Genomic DNA, 13,015 nt, shown 5'->3' with positions numbered 1-13,015 from the left:
GCAGATGTCTCTTCATGCTTTTCAAAATCATATACAAATCATGGAGCTTGTTGATACTCCATCACTCAAGGCTTTCGAAGACGTGGTTGTTGATCGTCAGGTTGCAGGCTTCGATCCTAGCTTTTGGGGTGACTATTTTATTACAAATCAGAAATCACAGGTATCTATACACATCAGTACTTAGCTTGTTCGTATCGTTAATTTCAATGCTTTGGATGATGCATCCTTCATATATTAATTAGTATTGCATTGCAGTAATCGATCAATTTATATACATAATTCAGTATATATATAGTTAATATATCAATTTTCTCTTGCATCCATGATGTAGTCTGAGGCATGGATGAATGAAAGAGCTGAAGAGCTCAAGAACGAAGTAAGGAGTATGTTCCAAAACGTGACTGGCATCCTACAAACCATGAATCTAATTGATACAATTCAACTTCTTGGACTTGATTACCATTTCATGGAGGCAATAGCCAAAGCTTTAGACCATCTCAAGGATGTTGACATGAGCAAATACGGGCTCTATGAGGTTGCTCTTCATTTTCGACTGCTTAGACAAAAAGGATTCAACATTTCTTCAGGTATATATTCAATGTTCTATTCTTATATATTTAGAGACCTAGCTAGATGATTTATCACGCCCCGGGGGAGTCTTTGTCAGAAAAAATTTCGATAACATCTCCCCTGTACGAATGACAATATGAAACTTGACTACATCAATACAGATACCTCGGCCAACACGCTTGGAACATATGTATAATAATATACCACGCAGTTTAGTATCACAATCCACTAAAACAACGATAAGGAAAATCATCCCAAATATCCTACTCCACTACACTCATAAAACTCAAATCATATTCCTACTCAACTACACCCATAAAATTTAAATCACAATGACGCAAATAAAATCAACTCACATTTTCTGCTATCCAGACAGGCATGTAGCAGAACATATCCAAATAAAACCCCATCGACAAATAAAGGACCATACAAGATCCAAGTGCCAAAAAGATACAAGTCTAAAACATAGTCTAGATAGTATAATAAGAAAAACCAAAAGACTAAACAAACATCCTTGCGATCTGCAGGGGGACTAGCGACTGAAATCCTCCGGACAGCCTCAACCTGAAATAATAATATCAACGGGCACTACAACAAAAACTGCAAACGACAACGGATATTATCCGTTGTCGTAGGGTCAAAAAATCGTTGTAACTGAGGGTGTTGTAGAATGTATTGCCCTACGACAACGGTTTTGAATCCGTTGTCTTTGTAGACATTTGACAACGATTTTTATCCGTTGTTGTTTATATGCTCAAAATTTGGCTACGAAGGATACGACAACGTTTTAAAACCGTTGTGGTAGATAATTTCAACAACAGAAATAAACCATTGTGGTAGACATTTTTTACAACAGATATAAACTGTTGTGGTAGATAATATTTGACACGTTTTATTTTTTTTTACAATAGTTTTAATATATTTGTATAATAAGAAAAACCAAAAGACTAAACAAACATCCTTGCGATCTGCAGGGGGACTAGCGACTGAAATCCTCCGGACAGCCTCAATCTGAAATAATAATATCAACGGGCACTACAACAAAAACTGCAAACGACAACGGATATTATCCGTTGTCGTAGGGTCAAAAAATCGTTGTAACTGAGGGTGTTGTAGAATGTATTGCCCTACGACAATGGTTTTGAATCCGTTGTCTTTGTAGACATTTGACAACGATTTTTATCCGTTGTTGTTTATATGCTCAAAATTTGGCTACGAAGGATACGACAACGTTTTAAAACCGTTGTAGTAGATAATTTCAACAACAGAAATAAACCATTGTGGTAGACATTTTTTACAACAGATATAAACTGTTGTGGTAGATAATATTTGACACGTTTTATTTATTTTTACAATAGTTTTAATATATTTGTATAATAAGAAAAACCAAAAGACTAAACAAACATCCTTGCGATCTGCAGGGGGACTAGCGACTGAAATCCTCCGGACAGCCTCAACCTGAAATAATAATATCAACGAGCACTACAACAAAAACTGCAAACGACAACGGATATTATCCGTTGTCGTAGGGTCAAAAAATCGTTGTAACTGAGGGTGTTGTAGAATGTATTGCCCTACGACAACGGTTTTGAATCCGTTGTCTTTGTAGACATTTGACAACGATTTTTATCCGTTGTTGTTTATATGCTCAAGATTTGGCTTCGAAGGATACGACAACGTTTTAAAACCGTTGTGGTAGATAATTTCAACAACAGAAATAAACCATTGTGGTAGACATTTTTTACAACAGATATAAACTATTGTGGTAGATAATATTTGACACGTTTTATTTTTTTTTACAATAGTTTTAATATATTTGTATAATAAGAAAAACCAAAAGACTAAACAAACATCCTTGCGATCTGCAGGGGGACTAGCGACTGAAATCCTCCGGACAGCCTCAACCTGAAATAATAATATCAACGGGCACTACAACAAAAACTGCAAACGACAACGGATATTATCCGTTGTCGTAGGGTCAAAAAATCGTTGTAACTGAGGGTGTTGTAGAATGTATTGCCCTACGACAACGGTTTTGAATCCGTTGTCTTTGTAGACATTTGACAACGATTTTTATCCGTTGTTGTTTATATGCTCAAAATTTGGCTACGAAGGATACGACAACGTTTTAAAACCGTTGTGGTAGATAATTTCAACAACAGAAATAAACCATTGTGGTAGACATTTTTTACAACAGATATAAACTGTTGTGGTAGATAATATTTGACACGTTTTATTTTTTTTTACAATAGTTTTAATATATTTGTATAATAAGAAAAACCAAAAGACTAAACAAACATCCTTGCGATCTGCAGGGGGACTAGCGACTGAAATCCTCCGGACAGCCTCAACCTGAAATAATAATATCATCGGGCACTACAACAAAAACTGCAAACGACAACGGATATTATCCGTTGTCGTAGGGTCAAAAAATCGTTGTAACTGAGGGTGTTGTAGAATGTATTGCCCTACGACAACAGTTTTGAATCCGTTGTCTTTGTAGACATTTGACAACGATTTTTATCCGTTGTTGTTTATATGCTCAAAATTTGGCTACGAAGGATACGACAACGTTTTAAAACCGTTGTGGTAGATAATTTCAACAACAGAAATAAACCATTGTGGTAGACATTTTTTACAACAGATATAAACTGTTGTGGTAGATAATATTTGACACGTTTTATTTTTTTTACAATAGTTTTAATATATTTGTATAATAAGAAAAACCAAAAGACTAAACAAACATCCTTGCGATCTGCAGGGGGACTAGCGACTGAAATCCTCCGGACAGCCTCAATCTGAAATAATAATATCAACGGGCACTACAACAAAAACTGCAAACGACAACGGATATTATCCGTTGTCGTAGGGTCAAAAAATCGTTGTAACTGAGGGTGTTGTAGAATGTATTGCCCTACGACAACGGTTTTGAATCCGTTGTCTTTGTAGACATTTGACAACGATTTTTATCCGTTGTTGTTTATATGCTCAAAATTTGGCTACGAAGGATACGACAACGTTTTAAAACCGTTGTGGTAGATAATTTCAACAACAGAAATAAACCATTGTGGTAGACATTTTTTACAACAGATATAAACTGTTGTGGTAGATAATATTTGACACGTTTTATTTTTTTTTACAATAGTTTTAATATATTTGTATAATAAGAAAAACCAAAAGACTAAACAAACATCCTTGCGATCTGCAGGGGGACTAGCGACTGAAATCCTCCGGACAGCCTCAACCTGAAATAATAATATCATCGGGCACTACAACAAAAACTGCAAACGACAACGGATATTATCCGTTGTCGTAGGGTCAAAAAATCGTTGTAACTGAGGGTGTTGTAGAATGTATTGCCCTACGACAACGGTTTTGAATCCGTTGTCTTTGTAGACATTTGACAACGATTTTTATCCGTTGTTGTTTATATGCTCAAAATTTGGCTACGAAGGATACGACAACATAAACCATTGTGGTAGACATTTTTTACAACAGATATAAACTGTTGTGGTAGATAATATTTGACACGTTTTATTTTTTTACAATAGTTTTAATATATTTTACAACGGATAAAATCGTTGTCTTTTATCACTTTTACAAAAAAATTTCGTTGTGGTTTACCTAGTTTTTACAACATTTTTAACTGTTGTCTTTAATGTTCATTAATACCAAACAACCAATCTTATTTTATTATAAGCAAACCACCAATATAAAACTAAATATTTACTAAATTAAATCCAAAATAAACATCCATATATAATTCATCTTGTAGTCACACATATACAAGATGAGTAGTATCAAACCATGCATAAATCACATGTTTTCTAGTACTGTTCTCCATATGACTTTTACACATTAGCAAGGCAATTTACAACCTAACAAAGCTCACTCCTTGCATCAAAAGTCTCAAGCTACACGAATTGACAGAGTTATGTACCTGCAACAAAAAAATTAAACAAAACTTATCAATTCCAAATTTAGATTTATTCATATAAATCTATATAAAAAACAAGCAATATAACCAACTTATAGTCTCAGAATTTAACTTATGCAATACAAACTTATTGATTTAGTAAGCATGATATTCTGTTAATTCCATGCAGCAAGGATTCCTTTATTTTCTAAGATTCCTTTGTTATTAGAATAACATGAGCAGATTTTCCAGATTCTATTGCATGCCTAGTAGTTGAATTGGTTTTACTTTCACAGCATGCTTAAGTTGTTCTAGTTTCCTATTTGCTATTGGAATAACATGAGCAGTTCTATTTTTATAGCATGCAGATTTTTATAAGTAAAGTATGCAGATTTTTGTTAAGCTTTGCATGCAGATTTATGTTAAGCTTTGTATACAGATTTTCAGTACGCAGGGTGTGTTCTAGTGCACCCCAAGTGCTTGATAAAATGCTTAGCTCAATATAATGCTACAGTAGGCATTTTAATAGCTCAGTAAATGCAGTAGAAGCATTTAAAATAACTTATTTAGTCTTGCTTCAGCTTATATGGGACTACGGTCCAATGGGTGGGCTCCCACAGTCGCCTCTAGGTTCAGATAACCTAGTAAAAGCAAGATAAGAAATTAGCTATGAAATCAGTATTTTATTTTCAGCAGTGGCAATCGCATCGATTAGATATCCATTGGGTTGCTCCTCAGTCGTCCCTAGGTTTAGATAACCTAGTAAACCCTACTAGACTCGGAACTTGCAATCCCGGGTTTAGTTAGGGATGCGCGCACAGCAAGTACAGTTGCCGGGCCCATCAGCAGCATGATTACTATTTTAATCTATTATGTAAATAGTAGTTTTCAAAACTTCACAAATTAGTTATGTGAATACAAGTTAGACTCAGTTTAGCATTAATTAGTTTAGCTTAGGTATCAATTTAGTTTCTTATTGATACACATGATAGTTCTATGATTAGCTTTACATGTTAGCTTTTCAGTTAGTTTCTTCGCTATTTACGAGCATGATTAGCTATACATGTTTAGTATTTCAGTTAGTTAGATTTCTTTGCTATTTATGAGCATGATTATCTTTACATGTTAGCTTTTCAGTTAGTTTCTTCGCTATTTATGAGCATGAGTAGCTATACATGTTTAGTATTTCAGTTAGTTAGATTTCTTTGCTATTTATGAGCATGATTATCTTTACATGTTAGCTTTTCAGTTAGTTTCTTTGCTATTTATGAGCATGAGTAGCTTTACATGTTAGCATTCAGTTTTAGCATGTTTTTATTTATATACATGCATATCGAGTTTTTGTGAGTAGGATAGCGCTCACTAAGCTTTTAGCTTATAAATACTATTTTCCTCCTACTGCAGATAAAGGAAAAGGAAAAGTATAAGAAGGAAGGCGACAAGGAGATGCTGTGACAGTGTGTGTGATGCCAGGACTATGGAGAGATCCAGAGTTCGCTAGCGAATTTTCAGGACCTACCTGTTTAGAGTTTTAGTTTATGTTACTATGAAGTTGAGATTGTAATTGAGTTATTCCGCACTTGTAGCTTGTTATGTCCTATCGTTGGAGTTCTATCTGTTTACTATTGCTAGAGTAGTTTTTTTTTAGTTGTTGGTCATTATTACTGCGTGGTTGATTAATATATAAATGTTTCAGCCGCCTGTGGCTGATGTATACATGTTATGTATCCCAGTTTGGGGTCACCGGTACAGGGGAGATGCTGCCGAAATTTTTCGGTAGGGTTTTCCATGTGATTTTTAAATCATACCGGTTAAGTAGAGTTAGTAGTCAAGTAACGGTCATCCTTAGAGTGTAGTAGTAGTAAGAAGGGTGGTTGTTGCATGCCATTAGTGCAAGTCTGGAGAAGGCTTCAACTTTCGATTCGGACGACGTATCATCCCACGTCGCTTTTAATGCCTTGCGTTTTTGAATAGGCTTCTTACTTTTATCTTTGTCCTTGTTCTTTAGCTTGGGATAGTTGTCCTTGACGTGCCCTTCTTCGTTGCAGTGGTAGTAGCGAATGGTCTTTTTCTTTCTACCCTGCGGATGGTTAGTTTTTCTAGACTTACAAAGATTCTTGAATCGTCTTACCATCATTACCATTTCCTTGTCATCGAGAGAAGACCCCGACTCAGGTTCGTCTCTCGATACTTTGAGTGTGACGCTGTTCTTGGGCTCCTTCATACCTGCACATCTTGATTTATGCACTTCAAATGTGGAAAAAAATTCTTCTAATGTAATTTTTCTAAATCTTTCGAAATATAAAAGACATCTACTAGTGATGCCTATTTTGTATTTCTAGGAAATGAATTGAGGGCGTACCTTAGTGAATCTCGGTTACTTACCTTTTCTCCGAAATTTGAGAGTCCAGTGATGATTTCCTTAATTCTTGAGTGCATATGCGCAACTGTCTTGTCTTCCCCAAGTCACAGGCTGGTAAGCTGGTTGCAGAGTAAATCTCATTTTACGAGCTTGACTTCGGATGTTCTTTCATGCAACTCAAGGAACTTCTCTCAAAGTTCCTTCGCAAAGTCGTAGTTGCCGATCCAGTTGACTTCTTGTGGCGGGAGAACGCTCAACAAATGGAATTCTACCTTGTCGTTTGCCATGTAGTCGGCCTACTCCTTTTTCGTCCATTGGTACTTTTCTTTGCCTTCTGATATTGTAAAACCAAATTCCATAATTAATAATAAATCAAAATCAATTTTAAAAAAAATACATGCATTCGCTTTTTCCAGCTAGCGAATTCCCCTTCGAACTTCGGCAGGTAGATACTCGGTCCGACCATGATTTCGTTGCTTCGTTTGGCGGTTAGTCCTCCTGAAGCGCCTTGCCTTTAATACCATTTGTTGGACCGCTGGGGCCGGCTAGAAGGGGGTTGAATAGCCTGAAAAATAATAAAACGAAACCCTTCTCGAACTTTCAACAGAATAACACTTACATAAAGTAAATTAACTAAACAAAAAAGAAAGAAGAGGCATGAGGATTTTTACTTGGTTACAACCGGGGAGGTTGTTAATTCAAGGAAAGTGTAGCACTAAATACTCCTTCAGGTGGAGAAGCCTCTTACAGCATTGAAGCGCAAAAACAAAGAAGCTAATCTAAAAATGAAGCGTACAAGTGTTGGAAATGAATTGCTTGAATTGAATAAAATCTTCTGGACCAAGGTTGTATTTATAGCCTTGGTCGGGGCGCCCCGAAGGGTTTCAGGCGCCTTGGGGGGTAAAATTTTATCCCCAACGCATAGATCTCGGTTTGACCGAGATTTGGATATATTTTTGGTTCGGGCGCCCCGGACAGTTTCGGGCGCCACAGACAGTTCCGGCAGCCCCGGACAGTTTCGCCCGCCCCGGACAGTTCCGGACGCCCTGGATGGGGAAAGTCAACATCGTTGACTTTTTCAGCTTAGGTCTTCTACTCCGGCTCCGTTCGCTCGCTTGGGTGATCTCGGCCATCCGGAATAGGGCTCACCCGAACCCAACTTCCAGTCTTCTCGAGCAGGCTTCTGCTTCGGCTTCTCGTCCCTCAGAATTGTCGCGTGCTTCCTTCTCGTTTGTCAGCGTACTCATCCGTAGTCTTGGTCCCTCGGTCGTACCCCATGCCGACCTTCTCGCTAGCTGCGTCTCTTGCTCCCCGAGCAGTCTTCCGCTCCAGCTTCTCGTCCCTTGGAACCACCGTACGCTTCCTTCTCGTCCGCCGGTGTACTCTTCCGCAGTCCCTCATCCCTCGGACGCACCGCGTGTTATCCTTCTCACTAGCTGCATCTTCCGCTTGACTACCTATACTCCTAAACTCCTGCATACTAAGACACAAGGTTAAAAATACATAGGACCTAACTTAACTTGTTGATCACACCAAAACATCCTTGGGGTTCCAACATTCTCCTCCTGTGCAACGCGTCACCTCCGGTCGCCACAACATGACATCGGTCACCATCCATAGAGCGCCGACCGCCTTCCCTCTGCCCTAGCATCGGCAGCTCGATTCCCTCCTCTTTGTCACTGTGCCCTTTTCCCCCTTATTGCCGGCATATATCACCATAGACTCCTTGTGAGGGTTTTGATCGTCAACATTTGACGCGACCTTCAATCAATCCTGCTCTCCCGATTGTCGTGTGCTATAACACCAAGCCACACCTCACAGCAGGTACAAGCCAACAATTCTCTTCTTATCTTTGGATCTCTCATGTTGACTCCCTCGCTTGTGGATCCAAACAGGATAGCAGCTGATACCACCCAAGGAGTCATTGTCGGTAGAACTTTAGGTTCTGTTGCCTCCGTCTCATATATCCCTTTGTCGAGGTTGAACCATGGCCATCGACATTGGATCTCTGATCAATGCTGCTGGTTAATTATGTTGGATCTCTGCGCGACGTCGTTGCCCGATTAAACCAGTGCCACTTGATCGAGGTTTATGTCATGTTGCCCTGGCACTCTTCTTCTTCTCTGATTACTGTCAAGTCAATGCCCTAGTGTTGGCATCACCCCGTCCTCCGCCAGACTCACCTCCACAGCTACATCCAGCATTCATCCGATCCAGATCTGGTTAAGGGGTAGACGTGCTTAATGTCAGATTAGTAGAGATTTCATTTCATATTCTGTTTTGGATATTGTTGGATTGAGTTGGGTGTGTAATGGTTTAGAATTAGCTGATCTATGGTTAAGAGATAGGTTGAGCATATAGTCCTCATACTGTGATTAAATCAATAGTTGGATTGGATAATGATCATATTTCAATTAGGGTTTCCTTAAATAGGTTTGAGGATTTGATTTAGCTATTTAATTCATATATAATTAGCTAAATCATAATATCATATCATATGTCACAGGACCTTGATTCGAGATGAGCGTCTCGACGTGGGATTTTTTGATACGATCTTCGTTTGAGGCGGGTACCCTTGACTTATCTTTTGATATTGTCATTTTGATATGCATAGTAGGTTATATCTAGTAGTAATGATTATGTTTATATATGCCTTGGTATTTCACTGCTTGATACCGTAGTATGCTCATGTTGTTATCAGTTATATATTTATGCTTATGTCCTCTTGATTCTTGCATTGTGTACCTATGTAGTGACATACAATGCATTACCGAATACAGGTCTAGCTACTAGATATACTTGGCATGTGTACCTAGTTTATTACTTGGCATGTGTACCTAGCTTATTACTTTGCATGTGTACCTAGGTTTACTATTTGGCATGTATACCTAGATCATTGTTATGGACTCGATTTTTCTTTTGGTACACATTATGAGGAGGCTGGTATTTTCAGGAGTAACATGCTTTAGTGTCATGCACCATTTTACATGATTGCATGTTGAGCGATTGTCAGCTCCATTGTTGTTGAGTACATCGCCAGTTGTAACGATCTACACATGGGTTGGGCGTGGGCTGCCAGTTGGGCCGCCCAACTGGCGACCTCTTATGTCATCGAGCGAGGATCCCTCCTCTTGACTTACTCACTAGGACTTTGCTCCCCACTATGTTTGGGGTAGGAGGATATGTGTACTTCGACAGCATCTTATCCATTCGGTCACTCAGGAGTAGTGATAGCAGAGTGCACAGTTGTCATAGCCCTACCCACTCAGCCTCACCATCGCGTGTGAGGTGGTTGACTAGCGTCGGGGGTGACCATGTCATTTGCATCATATTCATGGATTACATTTATTGCTTATGATTGCTGCATTTGGATGCTACATTTTTAGTGATTGCATATGATTGACATACATACAGGAGACATTAGATATTTGGTTTGAGGACCCTTACATCCGGATAGGAGGTCATGGTGAGTACAACTTATTCTATTGTCAGTTTGTATTTTCTGTTGTTATTCATAAGACTGTACTGCATGATTATTACTGATAGCTATATTATACTATGCATATCTGCTCAATACCCGCTGAGTTCATTGAACTCACTCCATTGACTTATTTCTATTTCAGATTAAGGTTGTCATGAGGTTTCAGTTGCTAGTCCCCACGTCGTGTCGAGATGATTTTCTATTTCAGACTTGGGTTTCCTTGTTTGTGAACTACAGACATGTGATGTGTAGTTATTGCACTCGTGTATTTTATATCGAGTTTTTGGTACTCTACCCATGTTTTTCGCTACGATGGCTTTCTGTTGTGGGTTTGTATTTTCCTAGTTGTAGTGGAGTAGGTTTTATATTTAAACTGCATGGTTTTGATTTGTTGTGTAGTTAGTCGGAGACTGATTTATTATAAACTGCGTGGAATGGTTAAATATTTTATTGTATATGTTTCCGGCCATGTTGGCCGAGGATTGAGAGACCCTGAGGGCTGTGTATTCAAGTTTCAGATTGTCCCCGGTACAGGAGAGATGCTGCCAAAATTTCACCGGCAGGGACTCCACTGGGGCGTGACAGATATCTTATATTATTGTGTGCCTAAGTTATTATTGTAGAAATAAAAGGGGGAGAAAGAGAGAAATAATTTGTTGTTGTTATTGTTGAAGCCAAATAAGCCTATATATACAAGTTGTTTACGAGTTGTATCCAATGTCATAAATTATGATAATATTAAGGCTAGATAACTTTAAGTCCCTCTGCATTTTCTATCAAGTATTAATTTGTACCCCTGTATTTAAAAAATAACACTTAACCTCCTTTGACTTGAAGTCAGAAAGAAAGAAATTAATAAATGACCAAAATAACTCATTACTTTGTTGGCCTAAATCCTAATTCTAAACATTAAAATTATTTTAACTAAAACACCCTTACTGAAAAGTAACCTCAGACTTCTAGATAAAAAAGAAAAATAAAAAATAAAAAATCTCACATGACCGTTGAAAGTTTAACCTTAACCTAAACTTTTTGGAAGGTGAAGTTGTTGAAGTCTTGTACTTCTTCTTCTATTTCATCCATCCATTGATTTGGTAGGGGTAGTGGAATGAGTTTTTGAATGAATGGTTATCCTTTTCAGAGTTACTACTTTTATATTATTTATGCTGGTGCATGTATGAATTTTGTAAGGATTTTTAAGTGAGATTTTTTGCCTATATATAGATCAGGTTTGGTTAAGGTTAAGCTTTCAAAGGTCACATGAGATATTTTTTGCTTTTATTTCTTGTTTAGAAGTCTAAGATTACTTTTCAATAAGGGTGTTTCAGTAAGAATAATTTTAACATTCAGGATTAGGGTTTGGGATAGCAAAGTAATGGATTATTTTGGTCATTTACTATTTTCTTCTTTTTGATTTCATGTCAAAGGGGGTTAAGTGTTATTTTTTAAATAAGAGAGGTAAATTGCTACGGATAGAAAATAAGGGGGGTTTAAAGTTATTTAGCCTATTATTAATTATTGTATGCAATCTTAGAATTATGGTGATAATAATAATTATGATAATTACATACCTAATATGAATTGTATGTTAATCTCTTGTTGATTGGAATCAATTGTAAATTTTATACAACAACAACAATAACAACAACAACAACAACAACAACAACAACAACAACAACAACAATAACCAAACCTTTTCCCACTAGGTGGGGTCGGCTGTATGAATCCTTTTACGCCATTGAGCTCTATCTCCTATTATGTCATCATCTATATTTAAATAAATTTTATCTTGTTTTATTATTGCTATTGGTGCGGGGAGCATCCGACGATCGAACTCGTGTTTTGATAACGGCAAAAGAATTCAAAGTTAAGATGTTTTTGTAGTCTAACGAGTCTACTTGAGGATTTCAGGAAAGTCCTAGCTGCGGTTAGGCAAAGGAAAAACCCTAGGGGGTGGTAACCCTAGGTCATAGGGGGTGGTAACCCTATGCGGAAAGTCTTGGCGGGGTGGTAACCCAAAGTCCTAGGGGTGGTAACCCTAGGTGGAAAGTCCCGTGTCGAACTAGTGAAAGTCCGACTAGCCGAAGCGGATGTCCGCAGAAAGTCCGAAGCATCGAAAGCGAGAAAGTCCAATCCGATCGATCGGCAACAAAATCTCCCGAGAGGAGTAGGTGAGGACGCTCCGTAGAGGGAACAAGAGGCGTGACGAGGGATGACCTGTAGGGTTTCTGGATCGTGCGACTTAAATCTCGAGACCTATACCTCTTTAATAATGTTTATTGTGCTAACTTTGTGTTGCAGATTTGGGACTAACGATCTTCTTGCAGAGCAAAGAGCAACCTAAAGCTGATGAACAGGTCCGAGGCGCCCATGAGCTTGAGGCACCTCGTGCAAAGGCGGCCGAACACCATTGAGGCGCCTTGCGTATGCGCTGAAGGCGCCTTAAGGGCCATAAGGCGCCTTGAATGGATGAAATTGACCAGGTGGTTTTGATCCACGCAAGACCAGCAGGGAGGCGTGGCCTCTTGAACACCCTTTATAGGGTTTCACCAGCACTTCAAGACAACGAATTCCAAGTGATCTTTCATCAACGTGTTGCTCCAAAAGACGTTCCGAATCTTCACTTGTGTCATGGAAGCTTCAGATTTAACATTTCTTGTTGTCGGTATAATATTTATAGCTTTTA

The 13,015-nt window shown here is 38.3% G+C and overlaps 1 protein-coding gene across 1 annotated transcript; it reads left to right on the top strand.

The window, feature by feature from the left end:
- On the top strand, positions 1 to 12,743 carry LOC121972263 ((S)-beta-bisabolene synthase-like). The gene is made up of 3 exons (XM_042523952.1): positions 1 to 160; positions 332 to 587; positions 12,631 to 12,743. Exons 1-3 carry the CDS (start codon positions 5 to 7, stop codon positions 12,741 to 12,743), a joined length of 525 nt encoding a protein of 174 aa, XP_042379886.1. The 5' UTR covers positions 1 to 4.
- The last annotated feature ends 272 nt before the right edge of the window (positions 12,744 to 13,015 follow it).

Source organism: Zingiber officinale, chromosome 4A (genome assembly GCF_018446385.1).
Source record: "Zingiber officinale cultivar Zhangliang chromosome 4A, Zo_v1.1, whole genome shotgun sequence".
Lineage (NCBI taxonomy): Eukaryota > Viridiplantae > Streptophyta > Magnoliopsida > Zingiberales > Zingiberaceae > Zingiber > Zingiber officinale.
This window is presented reverse-complemented; position numbering and strand designations above follow the sequence as displayed.

What these genes read in the sequence shown, in the direction of transcription:
- LOC121972263 (XM_042523952.1), top strand. Translation starts at nt 5, where the DNA reads ATGTCTCTTCATGCTTTTCAAAATCATATACAAATCATGGAGCTTGTT. An exon ending in TTACAAATCAGAAATCACAG is followed by an intron (nt 161 to 331) that starts GTATCTATACAC and finishes TCCATGATGTAG; the next exon opens with TCTGAGGCATGGATGAATGA. An exon ending in AGGATTCAACATTTCTTCAG is followed by an intron (nt 588 to 12,630) that starts GTATATATTCAA and finishes TTTGTGTTGCAG; the next exon opens with ATTTGGGACTAACGATCTTC.